Below are 21,209 nucleotides of genomic sequence, written 5' to 3'. Positions count from 1 at the left end.
GTGAGTTGACATCCTGGAAGGAACATAACATAACTAAACTTCTTGAGATGGAGTTGTTCCCGAAACTTAACTAACCGTTCGAGAAACCTATTGGGAAATATCGAGAATTGATTGACTGGCGACGACTTTTGGCATGAAACAATGGAAACGAATTGGAACATGGCATGTTTTAACGTTAGTTTAGCAAGGTCTATGATGCGCAGTGCATGAAGCTCGAAATTCTGCCACTAACTGTTATCAAAACACACCAGCTGCCTTTGGCTTAGCGCATCATGGAGTGAGAACCAATTAATGATAGGACAATTATTGCTAGATCGAGAAATTCGCACGATCGACCTTGTTACAGGATAAAAAGAACTTTTAAGTGAAACTAAATGCCGTCGTGCAGTTTTTCGAAACTTCGGCGTGAAATCAGGATATACATGGGCAATAGAGTGGGGCGCACTTGTATGGAAAAACGCAAACTTCATCCAATCAAGTGAGATCAAGCTTTTTCTGAATCGTTTTGGGACCCCGATCAACTGTGCAAAATATGGTCTCGATTGGTTGTGTCCGCGCTTTCCACAAAACGCGATTTAAATTTATATGGAGATTGGTTTGCAAAGTTGTACTTTTTTACATTTTTGTTTATGGCGGCTACATTTTACCGTCAATAATGTGACTCATTACGTTAGCAACGCGATGCGGAAAGCAAGGAAGCAATCAATCGGGCTTAAAGTTTGCACAGTTGTTTGAGACCCCGAACCGAATGGTATCGAAGAACCATTGATTTGAAAAAATGGCCATGATGCTCAACTCTAATGGGCAACTTCAATGCAAAGATCAGCTCCGATAACAACTGACGGGGATCATTTTACAGAGCATTTTTCTCAAAGCTATGTGCAATGTTATTCTAAATCGGATACATGAGAAGATAGAGACGACTCTTTGACGACAGAAAACAGTAAATAGCGCATATGCTTAACATTTTAGCTTTGAAGAATGTAGGGCATGGAAAGTTCGTGTTGCATAACGCATCGCTGGTAGTGACTCTTTCGGAAAGCACTTTCCTTCGTCCTATTTTTTTGCACTTGCACCTCACGATGATCGAACTCACGGAAAGTAGATGATATGACTGATATGAGATTTTCGTACTCCCATTCAACGGTTTGTAGAAGAGTTCAGTATTGATTAATTCGGATAACCATTTCATAAGCAAACAACCTAAGACGCGTCTTTTCCCAGCCCGGCAGAATTGAATTGATAAAACCCACTACCTTTCCAGGATTTGAAGTCCAAATTTCTCTTGGTTGCATGAAGCAACTATTTAGAAATTTAGATCTACACTTGAACAATGCATCAAAGCAGATGTTTCGAGATTTCTCGTTCCATGTTACAGAAACGACAATTATTTCCTGGTCAATTAGTTCCAAATGATATCTACACGAGCAATGACTGGTTATTAAGCCAGTAAAGATTCAAAGAGGTCTCTTTTTGAGCTACAAGAGCTTTTCGGTTACTGAAACATTGGGAATTATAAAACTCTTTGTTTGAACACACTTTTTGGCAACCAACCAGTTGGTCATCAACTTTTGGGCTGCGTGCCATACAAGAAACCATATCGTATGTACGATCTCCGAGGGAGTGATCCACGAAGAGAACATCCCAGTAACATTCGAGTTTTATAATGGTTTTATAGAAGTCTTGTGCAGCAAATAATGGTTTTCATGACCGTTATAAAACCAAAAATGTTAGTTGGGATGTTTGCGTATCTTACGGAAGATCACTTTTGCAGAATATTGTATTCGAAGCATTTATATCGCCATTGCGAAATATTTAGTACCAGACTAGTGGAGTACCAGTCGTTCTTGACTCGTATTCACAATAATGGTAGAGATCGGAGTTCAAATTAAATTAAATTAAATTAAACAACTTAACATTTACTGATGATATTGAACGATGATCCGTGTTCGTAAGTCCAAACCCGACAAAAACTGTTTGTGATGGCGTTCAGGGCTCAACATTGTGTATGGCGCTTTAGTATGTAGTAAGTTTAAGTAAGTTCAACTTTGTTACTGCTCCACTGCGAGGCAGCTCAAGCGCCGCTACAACAGTCGATTCATGAGAATAATATTTATGAGTCCTGGAAACGTTAGTCAGGAAGATTGCTAGCTAAACCGTATGAGTCAGTGGACGTTGTATTGTATATGTTTTAGCCTCAAAGCATTAGCATTAGCATTAGCATTGTTACGGTGTAATTCGTAGATTGGACACTAGTGATACTCATGTTTTACTTTTGAGATCCTTATCTAGAATGCTATCAGAAATCAAGGGAGTGGTCCTTGATTCCAGTCTCAAATAAAAATAACAAAAGCATGAGGATTACTACTCCTGGTCACGCCCATCTTCACCGTAACTAAGGAAAGGAAGGAAGTGTTGATGTAGTACTTACTTAACGAGAGGCCACCGACTTAGCGACACCCTCATAAGTACCACGGAGTTGGATAATGAGGAAGGTAATCGTTGGGTCAGGATTTGCCTGGAGCTGGCAATGTAACCGTGGTAGATCTTACCCCGTAATATGTATATGTATATGTTTTAGCCTCAAATGTCACGAACGTATAAACGCTTTTCGTGAAAAGCTAAATTTATGTTTCTTATGTAAATTTTGCATGGGCAGCTCACAACGCGCATTCTCGTTTACTATGCCGGACAATGTTTGCCTAATAAATATTATTAGGGACAAAAAGATTTTACGACATAACTTCTTATATGATTACTACCATTTGATACTTAACATATTATTTCTCAAATTATTTATTTTTCCCCATTCCAGTGCGGGTTTGCGTTGTCGAAGGAAGTGGCTTATATAAGAAGGGCGCCCAAAACTGCCCAATCCTTGAAGCAAAGTCCAACCTCGAATGTGTTTACGGACTAGACCGGCTTGACTGCCTGCGGAAAATCCAAAAAGGAAAGGCACATTTCACCGTTTTTTCACCGGAGGACTTGTTGGCCGCAAGATGGGCGGGCGCTGAAATACTGGTCACCAGTGAGCTTCGCTTCCATAATGGTGAGTAAGATTGTCGAGAAAACTTCATTCCATTGGGCGACGTCTAATCGAACTGATTATTTGATTTCAGAATTTTTCGAATATGAAGTAGTAGCAGTTGTGGACAATGAGGCTCACATCAACACAGCAAGAGAACTAAAAGGAAGCAAGTTCTGCCACCCCGGCCACGGAATACAGAACCACTGGACCGAAGTGCTGGCTGATGTATGATCACATACTCTATGGAAACATCTATGCAACATATTAACGCATTATTTATTCATTTCAGTATTTTGAAACCAAGTTGGTGCCTCGTGAGTGTGAGGAAGATTTATCTCCCACGGAATCTAGGATAAAGGCTGCGGCTAACTTCTTCGGGCCTAGCTGCAAGGCCGGTCCTTGGGTATCCGATCCAGTAGAAGATAGAGCTTTGAGTATGTTGAATACGTAACTAATAAGTATTTAAAACCGTATAAACAAGTTGAATGTTGCAGAAAATAAATATCCATCTTTGTGTCAGTTATGCTACAATCCTTATCAATGTGGCATTGGCGATAAACATTGGGGTCGTCGTGGACCATTGTATTGCTTGACTAGTGGGGCTGGAGAAGTCGCGTGGGTTCGACTAGATGACGTGAAAAGTCACTTTGGTGTAGGTCAAATAATGCTTCATCAGCGAACTATCCATTATTCTGGCAATCATTTTAGTTTGGAGGACTTCCTGCAGAAGCAGATCCTGCTGGGTTTAGCTTCCTTTGTCCAGACGGACATCTGCAACCTTTAGATACCCGAAGGCCATGCGTCTGGCTAGCTAAACCATGGCCAGCTGTAGCAGCGCAAAGGTAAAATTTCAAAATTGATTATCAAGAACCAAAGAACCAATAAAACATGCAAATGTCGTCCTATTTAGCAATGTTGCCATGAGAGTGCAGGATATCGTAGCAGGTCTCAGTCATGATGATACAAGCAGCTGGCAGAATGCTTTGCTTATGATATTGGAAACATATCACGTGAACGTCACTACATTGGATAATACCATTCCGGTGGATGATTACCTGGATCAGGCGGTCGGTTTTCAAGATGCGTACAGTTTTCCATCGTGTAATCCTCCTAGGTAAGATAAGGCCATGTCAATGCAATGATTTAAAATTGTTCAACCTACATTTTGATACTTTATATCTCAACTGTTACAGATCAATCCTGTTTTGCACCACGTCCTTGATAGAGCTAGCAAAATGCTCTTGGATGCAAGAGGTGGCTTCAGTGTATGGCGTAGAACCCAACATACAGTGTATGCGAGCGGATACACTGGATAAGTGCCTCAAAAATGTACAATATAAGGTTGCAGATGTGGTTGTTGTTGATCAAGATACGCGGCTGAGAGCGGAACGCGATTACAAACTCAAACCCATCCTTTACGAATACTCATCTACATTGGAAGATAAGTACGTTGTGGTTGCAGTAATTCGAGCTGGATCGAAAATCAAGACTGGATTCGGTATGTCACTATTTATTACCCTCGTTGCGTTCACTAGGTTGAGGCTAATTTAATCGTTTTAGATTTACGTGGAAAGAAAGCTTGTTTCCCTAGCTACCAAGGAGCGGCGTATTTGTCGGTGTTTGAGTCACTGATGAATCATACAAATCTCATCGACGAATGTACCGATGTATCGGAATATTTTTCACCAAAGTCGTGCAACTGGGTTGCAGATTCAACATGCACGCACAATTTCAATGGAGACGAAGGAGCATTGCGGTGTCTGCTGGAAGGAAATGGAGATGTAGCGTTTTTGAGCTATGAAACTTTCAAGAAATTTAAAGGTGAGTTAAACACAGAATGAGTTAGATTTTAACCCCGGTGAGAGTGTGTTAGAGGCATCGCAGTACATGTCTATGGGTAGAAATATACCAATCTAGCTTGAAACATGTTTATTCGCTGAAACAATTTTATTCGCTTAAAAAGACATCATGCTATGCACTAGCCTAATGTTAGCGTTGTAGTCGAAATTGATAATCTATATATGTGAAAACCAATCTATGTATGTGTGTATGTTCGATAACCACTTCTGAACTACTTGACCGATTTCAAGCAAATTCGGTACACTGATTCTCTATATTCAGGAGAAGATAACAAAGGGGAGGTGGGTCATTGGGAAAGGGGGAGGGTTGTTGGGAGGGATTTTGTCTAGAAAACGAACAATTCTGTGTAATTCTCAATCCCCAGGACTGATTTAAATAAAATTTTGTACACATATTCACTCTGAGGAGCCGATCATATGGGAGGGTGATTTGGGAAAGGGGGGGGGGTCTGGAGGAAGATGTGTTGTTCAGAAAACGGGCAATTCAGTGTAACTTCTGAGCCCCTGGACGCTCCGCTAGCAATGATGGTTCGCTGTAGTTGCATGTCCGAAAGATTGTGAAACTATTGAGAACTTGAGCTACAGGTCCTAAGCCCTGGTAAAGGAGGAAGGTTGCGATGGCTGTTATTCATGGCCATCGTGTAAAGCAAAAATGGATAAACCCCAATGCCAAGGTGACATGCGACCCGTGCCGAGGGCAGAATGGTTGAGGGGGTTCTAAACATGCCTGGGGTGCACCAGGGCGAACACCCCAGTAAGCAGCCCTTACTGCACTACGGCGGGGCACTGGTGCAGCGGACATTTATTTCCCTAGCTACTCGTGGGACCAAAAATGAGTACAAATTCTACAAACAACCCTCAAGGTGACGACTGCCTCTCTCAGTCGTGTGAGAGCGAAGTGGAGAATACTCTGAGTCAGCTTGGCCTTACCGAAGACCAGCTACTCAGTAGTTCACAGGAGAAGATGGAAATATCCTGCCCCTCAACGCCTATCTCCCGGAGCAGCACATGTTTCGACAAAGCTGATCCAGATCTACAACCCCCCTCATCGACCGACTCCAACCTGTTGGACATGGAAGATAACGAAGATGATGGTATAAGGATCATCATCAACCCCAAAAATCTTTAGCAAGTAGCAAAGGATCCGAAGATAACAAAGGGTTCTACGGAAGCCAAGGGTGCTCCGAGAAAGAAAATCCCCACACTCACACGATCGCAGAGGAAGCAGCTTAGAACTCTCCGGGAGAAGGGAAAAGACCGGAATGAGGCCTTGTCCATAATCCTGAATAAGGAGAGCGAGCCCACTTCCTCAAAACGCTCGAAAACGACCTAGACAAATCCGCCACAGAGGACCCCAAACAAAAAGGGTGAAGCACCATCTGGATCCGAGAGAGCGCGCCCAACAGTCCTCAAACCGCGCGCCTCAGAAAAACGTGTCTGGACAACAAAACCCACCCATGAGGAAAACAGCTGGTATCAGCTACAGTGATATGGCCAAAAGCGTGAAGGTCAGGATAATACCCAAAGACTTTCCCACCGTCCAACTCACTACAGCCCAGCTAGACCTTCTACAAGAAGCACTCCTGCTCAGAGTAGTTCAACAGCGAAACGAGCCAATAAAACCCAAATTCAACAACCTCATCTACAAGTCCGGTTACATGGTTCTAATCTGTAAGGATCAAGAGACTGCTGAGTGGTTAAAGAGAATATCCCCATCCATGAAACCCTGGGAAGGTGCAGAGCTGATGGCAATGGACGAAGTGGCGATTCCACGTCCAGAGATGGTCCGAGCATTCTTCCCACAAAGCTCCAGCTATGATGACGACCGAATAAAGGCTCTCATAGAAAGCCAAAATGACATCACAACAACTAATTGGCGTATTGTGAAACGATCCATTCTGAAAGATATTCATGTTGAATGGATCTTCACAGTAGAGGGTGCGTCGATGGAAAAGTTGAAGAAGTCCAAATACACCCTCAACTACCGATTTGGTGAAATCCAACTAAGGAAGATTACAGATCAACCGACTGCCGCTACCGCCAATCCGACTGGAAGGCCGACCCAAGAGCAATCTGAGGAGGCCTCCTGTTCGAGCGAGGTTCGGCTAACTGGAAGGCCGACCCAAGAGAAATCTGAGGAAGCCTCCGGTTCGGGCGAGGTTAGTAAATCTCGCCCCAAAAGCACCATAAAGGCTAGTCTGTCCGCCTCTAAAGGAAAAGCTCGAAGCTTACATGCGACCCCCTGCTCTAGTGGTACCAAACCAAAGGTATCTAAACAGGGCAAAGGGGTGCAAAAAGCGACAGTTTGACCACAGAGGCGAAACTGGCGGGCCAGGTTGCTACAGGGAAGAGAGAAAACCCAGACTGTAATACCAAACGACATCCTGATGATCCGCAACATCCAAAGCCGGACAGTCGTCGTCCGGAAAAAGCGGGAACCCCGGAAATGGCGACTAAAGTTCTGCAAGTGAACCTCCACCATGCTGAGAGCGCCACGGGTGTGCTCTGTCGGAGGTTCACCAAAGAGAATTTAACCGTGGCCCTCATTCAAGAGCCATGGGTCAATAAATCCAGAATACAAGGTATTCCACAACACTCATGTAAGTTGGTATATGATGACAGCCAGCTTTCTCCTAGAGCGGCTATTTTATTACATAACAACTGTAAATACTTTCCAATCTCAGAATTCATAAAAGGGACATCGTAGCGGTCAGGATGGAGGTACCTTCCGCCAGAGGGAGTAGAGATCTTGGTGGTCTCGGCATACTTCCCAGGTGACGTGGACGAAATTCCTCCTCCAGAAATAGCTGCGCTCGTAGCCTACAGCCACCGACACAACATCCCCTTCGTCATAGGGTGCGACGCAAATGCACATCACACCGTATGGGGAAGTACCAATATAAACACCAGAGGTGAGTACCTGTTACAGTTTCTCTCTTCCAAGAACATTGACATTTGTAATGTTGGTGACAAGCCCACGTTTGAAAACTCCATTCGTCAGGAAGTTTTGGACTTGACTCTATGTAGTCGGTCTATCTCTGATAAAATAAAAAACTGGCATGTTTCTGAAGAAATATCAATGTCAGACCATAAACACATCATCTTCGAATGGGAAGGGGTCTAACGATGGAAAAAACGTTTAAAGATCCTAAGAAAACTGATTGGGAATCCTACTCAGCTATCCTACGATCCGAAGAGTACATCATAGAAAGTCACATCAAGTCCATAACACAATTGGAAGATGCGTCCAAATCCATTAAAAACAAAATCCTTAACGCCTACCAAGAGAGCTGTCCAACTAAATCAACTAGTTCGAGTAGAGACGTTCCATGGTGGAATAAAACTCTTGAGAAGCTTAGGAAAACTGCGCGTAGGGAGTTCAATCGTGCTAAGCGAACCGGCGATTGGAGCCTATACAGAAAGGCCCTGACGAACTACAACAAAGAAATAAGGTCAGCCAAACGGAAATCGTGGATTCTAATGTGTGAAAGCATAGAGAATACACCCGTAGTGGCCAGACTCCAAAAACTCTTTCAAAAGACCACTCCAATGGTGTGGGTAGCCTCCGAAAGACGGATGGTTCGCTCACTGTAGAGCCTAGCGATACACTGAGCGAATTGTTAAAGATCCACTTCCTGATTCAATCCCTGAGTCGAGCATCGGCGACCAAGGCACTGGAATTGCTGTCTCAGATCCACAAGAGATCCAATCATGGGTTTCTGGGTCTAAAAGACGCAATAAAGGTTGCAAAGGAAGCTTTCACTCGGGCCAGGGGTTGAGAGGGCTGTGAGATCTTTCGAGCCATTTAAGTCTCCTGGCATGGATGGAATATTTCCAGCGTTGATCCAAAAGAGGAGAAAACACTGGTTCCACCCTTGGTTGAGATTTTTAAGGCGAGTCTGATTTTGGGGCACATACCTAACGATTGGCGTCAAATCCGGGCTGTCTTCATTCCGAAGGCAGGCAAGAGAGATAAAACCAACCCCAAAGCATTCAGGCCGATAAGTTTATCATCTGTAATGCTCAAAATTATGGAAAAGGTACTATGCGAGTACATAAATCACAAATTTATGAAAGCAATGCCTTTGTCAAAAACCAATTCGCTTATCAAAGTGGAAAATCTACGATCTCGGCACTACATACGGTAGTTCAAAAATCGAAAAAACACTTAATGCAAAAGAAATTGCTCTTGTAGCATTTCTTGATATTGAGGGCGCATTCGATAACGCTTCTTATTCGTCTATAGGGTCAGCAATGTTGAGGAGAAAATTCGACCCATGCATTGTTACCTGGGTACATGCTATGCTAGCTAATCGGAAAATCTCCTCTGAGCTTAGCGGTTCATACATCACTGTTAAAGCAACAAGGGGGTGTCCGCAAGGCGGAGTGCTTTCTCCTTTGTTGTGGTCACTGGTGGTGGATGAGCTTCTAGACAGCTTAGAGAGAAGAGGCTTCGAAGTGGTTGGATATGCTGATGACGTTGTCATTATTGTACGAGGCAAATTCGAAAGTGTTATCGTGGAAAGAATGCAATCTGCCCTAAATCATACTTTTTCCTGGTGTCAAAAGTATCAACTAGGCATAAATCCTACAAAAACTTCCATTATCCCTTTCACCAAACGGAGAAAGGTACAACTGAAACCCCTTTTCTTGAATCAAACACAATTAGTTTATTCAAGTGAAGTAAAATATCTAGGTGTCATACTCGACGCAAAGCTTAATTGGAACTCTCATCTCCAATCAGTTGTGCAGAAAGGTCTCAATACACTTTGGGTTTGTTCAAAAACCCTTGGTAAAAGATGGGGCCTAAAACCAAGTATGATCATGTGGATATATAAAACCATTGTCCGTCCCAGGACAACTTACGCTTCCCTTGTCTGGTGGCCTAAAACTAATGAGGCTGCTGCAAGGGCTAAGCTCAACAAAATCCAACGCACCGCTTGCATAGCCATCACTGGTGCAGTTCGTAGTACACCCACTTTGGCCCTAGACGCAATGCTTCACCTGCCCCGGTTAGATCAATTCATAAAGCTGGAAGCGGAAAAAAGTGCTCTAAGGTTAAAGAGAACAAAAACACTGCTGTCGGGAGACCTTACGGGTCACCTCAGCATATTAAATGAATTTGCCATAAATCCCGCAATAGGAATTTGTAGTGACTGGATGGAAACGGTAGTCAATTATGACTTACCTTACGATGTGTTCATTCCTTCCCGCCAGGAGTGGGAAGGAGGTGGACCAACGTTCCAACAGGCTCTATAAATTTCTTCACAGATGGTTCGAAAATGAATAATCTGACAGGATCCGGAATCTATGGCCCTACAACAAAAATTTCTGTCCACTTAGGACAGTGGCCCAATATTTCAGGCGGAAATATATGCAATATTAGAATGCGTGTTATTATGCCTGAGGAGAAAGTATAGATTTGCAAAAATATGTATTTTCTCTGACAGCCAAGCGGCACTTAAGTCGCTTAATAACTACACTTGTAACTCAAAGCTAGTGTGGGAATGCATTCTGGCTTTGAAAAACTTATCCATACGCAATCGAGTCTACCTATATTGGATCCCAGGACATACGGGTCTAGAGGGAAACGAGATTGCTGATGAGCTAGCCAGGAATGGATCTAATGAAAGGTTCATTGGCCCTGAGCCCTTCTGCGGGATCTCAGACTGCTCTGTAAAAATGGAACTGAACAAATATATAGTCAGTCAAATCACATCAAACTGGAATGCACTTCCCCATACGAGCCAATCCAAAAGGCTCGTAACGATTAACCCCAAGAAAACCCAACAACTATTAGGTCTCAACAAAAGGGATCTCAACATCTACACCGGTCTAATAACTGGACACTGCCCTGCAGATACCATCTACAAAAGATCAGAGCAATCCAAACCTCAAATTGCCGCTTCTGTGACAAGGAGAGAGAAACATCAGAACACATCCTCTGCTATTGCAGTGCACTCACCCAACGTAGGTTCAAAGTTCTCAGCAAGCCCTTTTTAGGGCCTGCTGACATATGGATCTTATCCCCCAAGGACGTGGTTGGCTTCATAAAGCTAGTCTCGCCAGAATGGGGGAGTCACATACTGTAACTCAGGATCTCTATTCATCAATAATAGATGGTCTTGAGTTCAGTCGATACCAAGGTATCTCAGTGACAAACATGTTACTGAGATAACTTGCGTATTTCACAGTAAAAGGGTATATCACAATAGTCCTAAAATCTGGACGCAGTGATCTTCACCCGACAAACGAGGAAAAAAAAAAAAGAGCCCCTGGACCGAATTCAACCAAATTTGGTACAAACATTCTCTATCCTAAGGAGAAGATAACAAAGGGGGATTGGTCATTGGGAAAAATGGGAGGGGGTAGGGGTTGTGTTTAGAAAACGAGCAAGTCAGTCTAATTCCCAACCCCAGGACCGTTTCAACCAAATTTGGTGTAACCATTCTTTGTTCTAATAATAAGATAACAAAGGAAGTGGGGGCCCTCCTTAGCCGTGTTGTAAGACGCGCGGCTCCAAAGCAAGACCATGCTGAGGGTGGCTGGGTTCGATTCCCGGTGCCGGTCTAGGCAGTTTTCGGGTTGGAAATTGTCTCTACTTCCCTGGGCATAAAAGTATCATCGTGCTAGCATCATGATATACGAATGCAAAAAATGGTAACTTGGCTTAGAAACCTCGAAGTTAATAACTGTGGAAGTGCTTAATGAACACTAAGCTGCGAGGCGGCTCTGTCCCAGTGTGGGGATGTAATGCCAATAAGAAGAAGAAGAAAGGAAGTAGGAGGGTCATTGGGGAAAGAGGAAGGTTGATGGAGAAGGGTTTGTCTTTAGAAAACGAGCAATTCAGTGTAACTCCCTACCCCCAGGATCAATTCGAACCAGATTTGGTTCACATAATCTCTATTTTTGAAAGATGTTTATTAAAAAGGTAGAAGGGCCATAGACATATAAAAAAAATGATCGATACATGGATTCAATCCGATGCGCGGTAGACCTATCTCTGTGGATTTTGTACTACAGCCTTGGACATTAAAGTTGCATAATTTACTTTTCTGTCTCGAGCAAAGCCGGGTACATAAAACTAGTAATGATAAGAAAAAGAAACTCGCTCGCATAGTGCCCAACGGGACACATAGAGCTAACAATAAATAGTTTTAAATAAAATATGGGTTCTTTGGGAAACTCTACCTTAATTGGGTAAAAGAATTGATTAAGACAATAAAACATGATATGAATTTTAACGAAAAAGGTCAATTGCGTTCGTTGAAGGGGGATTTAAGGATGAACTTTTCGGGATCCAATTGTATTCCACCTCACGTTTTAAAGGGCACCACTTTCAATAATGGAGCAACGATCAGCTGTCATCTTTTCATTCTCCGCTTGCTGCGACGCAGATTACAGTTATTCGTTGCTTCTTTTTCGAGATTGGTGCCTCATAAAATGTGAGGTGAAAATTATCTGGATTCCGGACAGTTTCACCTTAAGGAGCATGAAGTTATTTTGCAGATACCCTGGACACCGTAGATATTAATTTGCGCCACAGAGCGTTGGCTATATATCAGAGCCCACATACAGGGTTGGTTAAGATTTATCTATAAAAACTTGCGTAATTGGAAGCGCGAAATCTCGAACTCTTTCAACGCCATTGTTGTTGTTATAGCAATTCGGATTATCTTCCAAGAAAAATAAATTACTGAACATTTAGTTTAGTAGAGCACATGGGGCAAATATCTCGAGGTAGAAATTTATAAGGCTCTTTTCGTGGAATGTTAGGGGCAAGCCAGAGTAAATGCGTCATGTGATGCGACGCGACGCGACAGTGCAATTTGACAGCCTGTTGATAATGATTGTTATTCTTTTACGTGAGTCGCGTCGCATCGCTCGTCGCGTTTACTCTGGCTTCATCCTTACTTTGTTATAAGACGATTTCAGTACTATTTCATTTAGTTTCATCAAGTGGGGGAAATAAATTGAATAGTACTAAACGCGTCCTATGACAGGATCTTAAGATGATCCGAGTTGTAATCGCATAAAAGGGTATAAAGGGGCCCTACTTAGTCAAGTTAGATGCGCGGCTTCAAAGCAAGACGATGCTGAATGTGGTTGGGTTCGATTCTCGCTCCGATCTGTGAAATTTTTGGATTTGAAAAAAAATTGACTTCCTTGGGCATAAAAATATCATCGTGTTAGCCTAATGATATACGAATTCAAAAATAGTAATTCGGCCTTCTTCTTCTTCTTATTGGTATTACATCCCCACAATAGGACAGAGCCGCCTCGCAGCTTAGTGTTTATTAAGCACTTCCACAGTTATTAACTGCGAGGTTTCTATGCCAAGTTACCATTTTTGGATTTGTATATCATGAGGCTAGCACGATGATACTTTATGCCCAGGCAAGTCAAGACAATTTTCAATCCGAAAATTGCCTAGACCGGCACCGGGAATCGAAACCAGCCACCCTCAGCATAGTCTTGCTTTGTAGCCGCGCATCTTAATCACGCTTAGTACACGACAAAAATAGAAGAGATTTGGTATGTGAGCTTTATCATAAATAGATTCACACTTAAAATAAATTTTGGCCGAATTAGATTCCCGGTTCGGTCTAGTATGTTTTTGATGTGGAAATCATCGTGTAAGACTCAGTTAATAACTGTGACTTCTGCTGCGAGGCGGCGATACGGCTTGCTGACGTTTAATCATCTTTTCCTTTCAAGCGCATAAGAAGGATAGGATTTGTTTTTATCGGGAAACCCTTGGAAAGCTACGCTTTTTGTGCGTTTGATTAAACGTCAGGAAGTCTTATGTCCTTGTGGGGGATGTAGTGTCAACAATTAAAAACCCAGATCAATCCACCTAGCGTTGGTGGTGCCTTTCTCGCGCATTAAAAAAAATAAGAAAAACACATAAGAGAGGTCGAAATAGCACTTAAGGGGGATAGATTTTACTTTTTCCATCAATTCATATGCATTTGCGGTCATTTGAATGCATTGCTGCAATCTTTGAAAAAAATTTTTTTTTCGTTTTTAATTTTTTTTCCCAAGGGGGGACCCTTGGCAGAAAAACAATGTTTTTTCAATAACTTTGGAACAAAATTACCCGTTGGGGCAATTTTCAATAGGAAACAACTAGACCGCAATCCGCGTCGACTGCAGCTTGTTGCGAGCAAATCGAATAATGCTAAGTACCAAAAGGTGTGTCTCACATTTTTGTACACACACACACACACACACACACACACACACACATACACACATACAGACATCACCTCAATTCGTCGAGCTGAGTCGATTGGTATATAACACTATGGGTCTCCGAGCCTTCTATCAAAAGTTCGGTTTTGGAGCGATCCTATAGCCTTTACGTATACTTTGTATACGAGAAAGGCAAAAAGAGGATTATATAAAAATTAATTAGATGACATCAAAACAAATACGTCGGAATTCATAGTATATGGAGTGTATGGGTGCATTTTGGACCGTTCTCCCCTATAATCATATATGATAACTTTTTCTTTTGCGTTTCTAGGAAATGAATTCCAATGGGCGCACAAGCACACTCCTGCGGACTTCAGCCTGTTTTGCCCATTCAACAAACCTATAAAATCGAAAGCAGTTTGCTACTTGAATTGGGTATCCCGTGGTCACATCATGATTAGCGATTCGGCATCCGTGCTGCGTGAAAAGGAAATATACAATTCGCTGAGGGAAATTGACCGACTTTTGGGCAAAAAGCATCGAGTTACATCCGTCCCCTTCACACTGTACGGCGAGTTTGATCACAGAAGTAATGTTATTTATAGGTAAATGTATTCATTCCGTAATTTGGTAACCAGTGCGTTGAATAAAATTTTTGTGTTTTCAGGGACGGAACCGAATCCCTTCGAGGCCAGATGGAGATGTACCGAGACAGGAACGCCGGGCTCCTTGATGCGATATACTCAAGGATAGCGTATAAAAACTGCACTCACAATCATGCCAATCGCACAGTGATGGGGTCGTCGCAAGTCCTAGTGCTCAATGCCATATTGATTTTTATTTATTCCTCGTTTTACCTGATGTGATCTCTTCAGTGACTGAATAACTTTTCATTGTTAGTGGAAAACCAATTTGTGATATTATTTATATTTAAAACACCACAATAAAAGCATTTTACGACCGTCTACGTTCATTCACTAACCGTGTGTTCCTTGTTATTATTCTAGTAATCCATATTTTTTGTGCTGATTCTTGTATGTTGAATAATCCACATGCTTTACTAGTCAATTGTAACTACTGAAAATTCTGAATATCTTACTTACAGTTATTTTTTAATCCACGAGAATGCTATAAGAACTTCACAAGAATTGTAAGAATTTCACTTTGAATTTTCAAACCTTTTCAATCTGTTTGTTTTCGTCCTTGTTGGCTTGGTAACCGATGTGCAACGTGTTTGTATGCAGGGTTGCCTACTTCGTTGGCGCTGTTGTCGATTGGTCGATATTATAGCCCTATGCAAGATCGCATGAAACATCATGTAGGGTGTTTGAATTAAATTTGTGTAAAAAATCGAAATTATGAGAAAATTATGAGGCTCTTTTAGTAGAATGTCCTCACTTGTCATAAAACGAGTTTAGTACTTCTCAGTATCGTATGGCCATGAAATGTTATTTTTTTAAGGAAAACTATGTCAACGGTCGCGGATCATTTCAACGCAAATGATGAAGCAATAATAAAGACAAACTTACCTTTGTCTTGAATCGTAAAGTTGGTTCATAGTATGTAGGGGAACTGTTTCGTTTTCCATCTCACTGTACATATATTCATCCCATCGCGAAACAAAGAAATACGGCACCAATTTCGTCGCTTCTTTATGCTAACATGCATGCTCACCAGAGTGATTCAAATTTTGACTTTTTTGCTCCCCGATGCTTAAACGATTGCATTTGCCATTTTAAAAATCATCCTAAATTTTTAGCTAATTTGGATGTAATTTGAGTGAGCACGAGCTGTTTGAAGTTTGTATGGACATTACTATGAAAACCGACCGTTATGTGAGAGAACGTTCCGTGAGATGGCCCATGAACTATTTTATTATAATCAACACGGAGACTGTATAGAATACTTCCTATGCTGAAAGCCAGTTGTTGTTGGGAAGCGATTTTTTGTTTGGAAGCAAAGTTCCGAAGAAAACTAAAATGCTCATTATTGATATTGATGTTATTCTTTTACGTGTTAAATTGAATTTTCCACGATTCAGTATTTCCTTAATAACTTTTCTTGCAAACAACAAATCGTTTCGCAACAAAGACGATCTGTTTCTTTGTAAAATTTTCTATGTTGCCAATATACTAATATATTATTAGAGCTTAATGGGAAGCGTTGAGGAACCCCTACAGGGAAGTAAGAAGTGTTTTGGGGGATCGCGATGTGGTATATATGCAGGCTATCTATGACTTTCTTTGCTCGTCTGACATCCAAGTCTAATATTTCTTTTTTTTCTTTCCAAGTTTTTTTTCTTGTCTTTGTCTTATTGTTCCGTGTACCATGAAGCTCTGGCCATCCGGAAGATGCTCCCTGACGAACCACAACTCGAGCACGATGCAATACCCCAAACCCAAATCCCAACAATGTCCATCCTGAAATTACACAATCTAACCTTGAGTCACCACGAGTATCTTGGTCAATGTCCCTTTCCCCTTACTAACTGTTAATAATAATGATATAGTTTGTAAATATCATAAAGAGTTTCGGCTCCGTTAAGTGTTATACACGCCTGAGCCTGTCAAATAAATGCAATAGATAAAAAAAAGCGTTGAGGAACGGTTTTCCACAAAAGTTACTGTTTTCATAGTATTTTTTATACAAACTTCAAACTGCGCGTGCTCACTCAAATTACATTCAAATTAGCTAAAAAGAAGGAGGATTATTAAGAAGGCAAATGCAATCGATTATGCATCGTGGAGCAAAAAAGTCAAAATTTGAATCACTTTAATGCTCACTGCTGTAAAAAATCACAAAAGTTAGAAACAAATCAAATTCCTTTTCATTTCTCATGGGATGAATATCGGAGCCATAAGATGAAGTCCAGGAGCAGTAACCCTACACACCTAAAAATTATCATGTAATTTTAGGTGCTGCGACAACGACATATGCGAGCGTCACTTTTGACGTAAAATTAGATGATGCTTTAATTTTACATTACAACTTTATTGACAAAAAATTGAAGGATTAGAATGAGAATCGAACATAAGCCCGCTGAGTGAGAGCCCAACACGTTACCACTCAGCTATCTCCGTCTCTTGAAAGAGGGGCGATCGAAGTAAACCATGTTCCACGATTTGCTAGAGCGTTAGGTGCGTCGCATCGGGTGCTGTGTTTGGATTCCATGACATGTAATTTTAAGGTGGTTATACAACAAAGCCACAAATCGGCCATCTTGAAAACCACGTGCTTTTTCTAGTGATTTTTCAAGAGCACGAATTGAAAGAACCACAACGGCCATGAGGATGAAACATCCGTAGAACGTTTGCTTGCTTATGCTAAACAATCGACTTTAATTTCAGCATTGTACGAACATTATTTCGCTAGATTTGAACTTTTGACAATAGGAGTAGAAAACCGTGTGGTGAATTTGAAATTCACCACATGGCCCGATTGTATAATCACCTTAAATCATCTAACATTGAAAAATATGCGATTCAGTTTATGTCATGTGGTTTTGCGTCATTTTATTCACATACGTCACCTGTAATATTCATAATTTTTTGGTGTGTAGTATGCATAAAATTTTCCTTGAGCTAGTACTAATCTGAAAGTATATGATAGTATATGGCTGACTTAAAGTAAGCCGGTACGAACATACAATATTGACGGGGCCCTCCTTAGCCGTGTGGTAAGACGCGCGACAAAGCAAGACCATGCTGAGGGTGGCTGGGTTCGATTCCCGGTGCCGGTCTAGGCAATTTTCGGATTGGAAATTGTCTCGACTTCCCTGGGCATAAACGTATAATTGTGTTAGCCTCATGATATACGAATGCAAAAATGGTAACTTGGCTTAGAAACCTCGCAGTTAATAACTGTGGAAGTGCTTAATGAACACTAAGCTGTGAGGCGGCTCAGTCCCAGTATGGGGATGTAATGCCAATAAGAAGAAGAAGAAGATACACAATAAAGAGTAAGCACAATCATGGAGACGCATGGTTACACACCATGGAAAAGCCTTCAATAATTAACTGGTCGGGGCTCTGCTAAACCGCACCAAGCGTCAATAAAAAATTACCCATTTTATTGCACAAGTTTTCGAGTAGCAGATCCAGTGGATCACCAGTGTATCGGATATCGTTCCACCCTATAACTGAGAATATCGAACATTAAATATTATAGGAATAAATTAATACGAATTCATTTCTGTTTCCGTTGTACGAACAAAATAGAAGAAGCAAAAAGAGAATAAGAAGGAAATAGAAGAAGAAGAACAACAAGAAGAAAAAGGGGATGAACAAATAGAAGAAGAAAAGAATCTTTAATTCACTGATAAGCTGCAATTTTCAATTACTTATAGAAAACATTATTCAGGATGATGCAATGTTACCAAAGTGCAAAGGGGCTGTCCCGATACCACATGGACAGATTTTGGTCAGGTTTAAATACCCTTTCTCCCAGCGTGGACATTTGTTCATATAAATTTTCAAAAATGTGTATGGACCTTGAACGTATAGGCCACTCCGGCCTTAGTCTGGTAATAAATAACCTATGTTGAACATGTGTTCTACTAGGGTAGTGTGCTGATAATTTTGGCGAATATTTGCCGTATTTTACCTTTTAGCGCTAGTGCTCATTCCGATTCGCCACTAGATGATAGCATCACCTTGTTTACGCAGTGTAAAGGTAGCCTCACACCCCGGAAAAAAAATCCGCCGGATTTTGGTCCCCGTGCATTTTAAATGGGTCCGGGATTTGGATTTTCTGTGCCCAAATCCCGAAACATCGCATGTGTAAAAACTCATGGGGAAAAATCCGCGTACTAAATTCCCGATGTGTTTGGCTACGCCATCGCTTGGTGAGATTGAGTTTGTATGTTTAAAAGTCTGCGATGTCGGTGCCGAGGAGCTTTACACACGTTTTCAACAAAACTTCGTATGTCTGCTATCTGTAGTTTTACGCTAGTCAACCATCTCCAGATCTCAAGCTCCGTCATTACAGTTGCTTGCCGTTACTACCGTGCACGTATTACAGTTGTTTGCCGTTAAATTTCATCTAATTATTCAAGGAGGCTAACTTGCCTCTAGCAGGTGATTATATTTCCAACTACTTCACTATCTCGATTGTGCATCTACGCTATAGTTATTCGACCTCAGATCTGACTGACCCGATCATGTCAACTGAAGGTAGGATCAAGGCGCTGAGGTCCCAGTATGCTTAGTATGTTCTTTTTCTTAGTATGCAACCTTTTTCAATGTGTCACTGGATGAAAAGGAAAGGGGAGGTCGCCGGCATCAGCTGTGCCGGAATTGCTTGAGAAAGGGGCATCAATCAAAAGGAATGCTCATCGTCCATCAGTTTCCGCAAGTGTCGTGGGCGTCACCACATCCAGTATTGCTTAAGTGATGCATAACAATCAGCAACTAAAACCAATATCCACTATTCCAACGAACGACTGATCGACTACCTTTACCTCAGCCTCCATCCCAGAATCTATCAGCTGTGCTTCCGTAGGGCATGAGAAGAAAACGGTTATACTCGCCACCGCCGACGACAGTGGAGTGGGACATCCTGGGCGTGCTCTTCTTGATTGAGGAGGCGGATGCTGCTTTATAGCAGAAAGATTCACACAGCGACTCAAAGTAACCCGAAAAAGAATTTGTCTCTGCCAATTAGCGGAACTGGTCAAGCGTCTACTCAAGCTAAGCAAAAGTTTGCTGCGACCATCCGTTCGCGAGAACACCGCCAACGTTGAGTTCTTTATGCTTCCGACAGTTATCATCGATCTATCTGCAACCTTATTCGACACTTCGACATGGGAAGTACCACCTGGTATTCAGTTCGCAGATCCATAGTTCGATAGTACCAACCAGGTTGATCTCATCGTTGGTGTCGAAATATTGTTTGAATTGTTCCGCATTTCTGGACGATTATTACTCGGGGATAATTTCCCAATATTAATCAACTCCGTTTTCCCTCCCCTCGGATATGTGATTTTGATGCGATGAGTTGGCTTACGCCATTAGCACTGAGATGGCAACCACACACTTATCCTGTCGTGGTGGTATCACATGTTGACTATTTTAGTTTTGTGCCGCGTCATAAATCTGGCATTGACGCACCGAGTTTACGCATGTGCATGTGATCCAACGGACATTGTGCCTTGGAGCCTTGAATGGTAGTGCAGGCAGGCAGAGGCCTTTTTCATCAGTGATAATGATGTGAGATCTCTTCATTTCGACTATACTTTTCTGACGCGTTCCCTGTGACGATGAGTCGTAGCCACGCTTACATTTAGCTAGCTACCCATTTATTGATAAACGATGTGTTCAAGACATTCGTAGGGAATCGACTTGATAAAACATTATTAATAACTACAGCGCCACTAGCGTTCTAGTACTTATTCTTCTACTGTGTCTATGTTTCACTTCGAATAGCCATAAGAAAAATACCACACATTATAATGATGGTATATGAAAAAAGATATTTTAGTTACCAGATAAAGATTGTCGCTTCGGTTCCCTTTGTTCTGCTGTCCGAAACATGTGTGGTACCTAACTGTCAAATCGTATGTATTTTTCCTTCATTGACATTTAGATCCCCTATCCTCGCCAGCAAAAGATGTTCCGGGCAACGACGACAGCGACAATCTTTATCTGGTAACTAAAGTATCTTTTTATATGAACTATCTGATGACGGCTTCATTATTAATAGTTATTTCTAATAGATAAGGAATAGGCATGATGAAGCTTTACTTTGCCACCGAAAAATGAATTTTATAGCTGATCTATACCTAATTAGAACTTTATAGGGTAGTGTCAGGGAAGACCTCCACCGGCGCGGCGTTTCAACTACTCCTCTCGTTGCCAATCTTGCAACCGTCGCAGTAGGTACCGTTTTGACTCAAATCCCGAATAAGACTAATATTCCAAACACTGGCGTTTTTGTACCTTTTAACTTAATTTTCCACTGGTTTTGTGTAGGGAGGATCAAGATTACAAACGATTCAATATCATATGGAAAGATTTACGCGAATAAAGCTAAAATGGCCATTTAAAAGCGAGTGTTTGGAGTTTGAGTCAAATGGTACTACCCCATTTAATTTACAATTAAGGCAAATACACGTTTTACGATTTTGA

General features: G+C 41.7%; 2 protein-coding genes across 11 annotated transcripts in view; one reads left to right on the top strand and one right to left on the bottom strand.

Moving 5' to 3' along the window:
• LOC134227663 (transferrin) overlaps nucleotides 1–15,066 on the top strand; it is a 30,994-nt gene extending 15,928 nt beyond the window's left edge. For all 9 annotated transcript variants that reach the window (XM_062709321.1, XM_062709320.1, XM_062709316.1 and 6 more), the window contains exons 3-12: nucleotides 2,816–3,049; nucleotides 3,120–3,253; nucleotides 3,318–3,462; nucleotides 3,523–3,680; nucleotides 3,737–3,870; nucleotides 3,939–4,142; nucleotides 4,222–4,526; nucleotides 4,589–4,849; nucleotides 14,417–14,690; nucleotides 14,753–15,066. In XM_062709321.1, coding sequence (XP_062565305.1) covers nucleotides 2,816–3,049; nucleotides 3,120–3,253; nucleotides 3,318–3,462; nucleotides 3,523–3,680; nucleotides 3,737–3,870; nucleotides 3,939–4,142; nucleotides 4,222–4,526; nucleotides 4,589–4,849; nucleotides 14,417–14,690; nucleotides 14,753–14,951 — 2,048 coding nt within the window. In that variant the 3' untranslated portion in view covers nucleotides 14,952–15,066. The remainder of the gene's footprint in view (nucleotides 1–2,815; nucleotides 3,050–3,119; nucleotides 3,254–3,317; nucleotides 3,463–3,522; nucleotides 3,681–3,736; nucleotides 3,871–3,938; nucleotides 4,143–4,221; nucleotides 4,527–4,588; nucleotides 4,850–14,416; nucleotides 14,691–14,752) is intronic.
• Nucleotides 1–15,298, bottom strand: part of LOC134227662 (uncharacterized) — a 58,632-nt gene extending 43,334 nt beyond the window's left edge. Inside the window, exon 1 of one of the 2 annotated variants that reach the window (XM_062709313.1) lies at nucleotides 15,189–15,298. The gene's annotated coding sequence lies outside the window, so the exon portion shown is untranslated. The other variant, XM_062709312.1, reaches the window with a different exon arrangement.
• Between the last annotated feature and the right edge of the window lie 5,911 nt (nucleotides 15,299–21,209).

The sequence above is a fragment of the Armigeres subalbatus genome, chromosome 3 (genome assembly GCF_024139115.2).
Source record: "Armigeres subalbatus isolate Guangzhou_Male chromosome 3, GZ_Asu_2, whole genome shotgun sequence".
Classification (NCBI taxonomy): domain Eukaryota; kingdom Metazoa; phylum Arthropoda; class Insecta; order Diptera; family Culicidae; genus Armigeres; species Armigeres subalbatus.
Note: the sequence above shows the minus strand (reverse complement) of the source record. Positions and strands in the feature narration are given on the sequence as shown.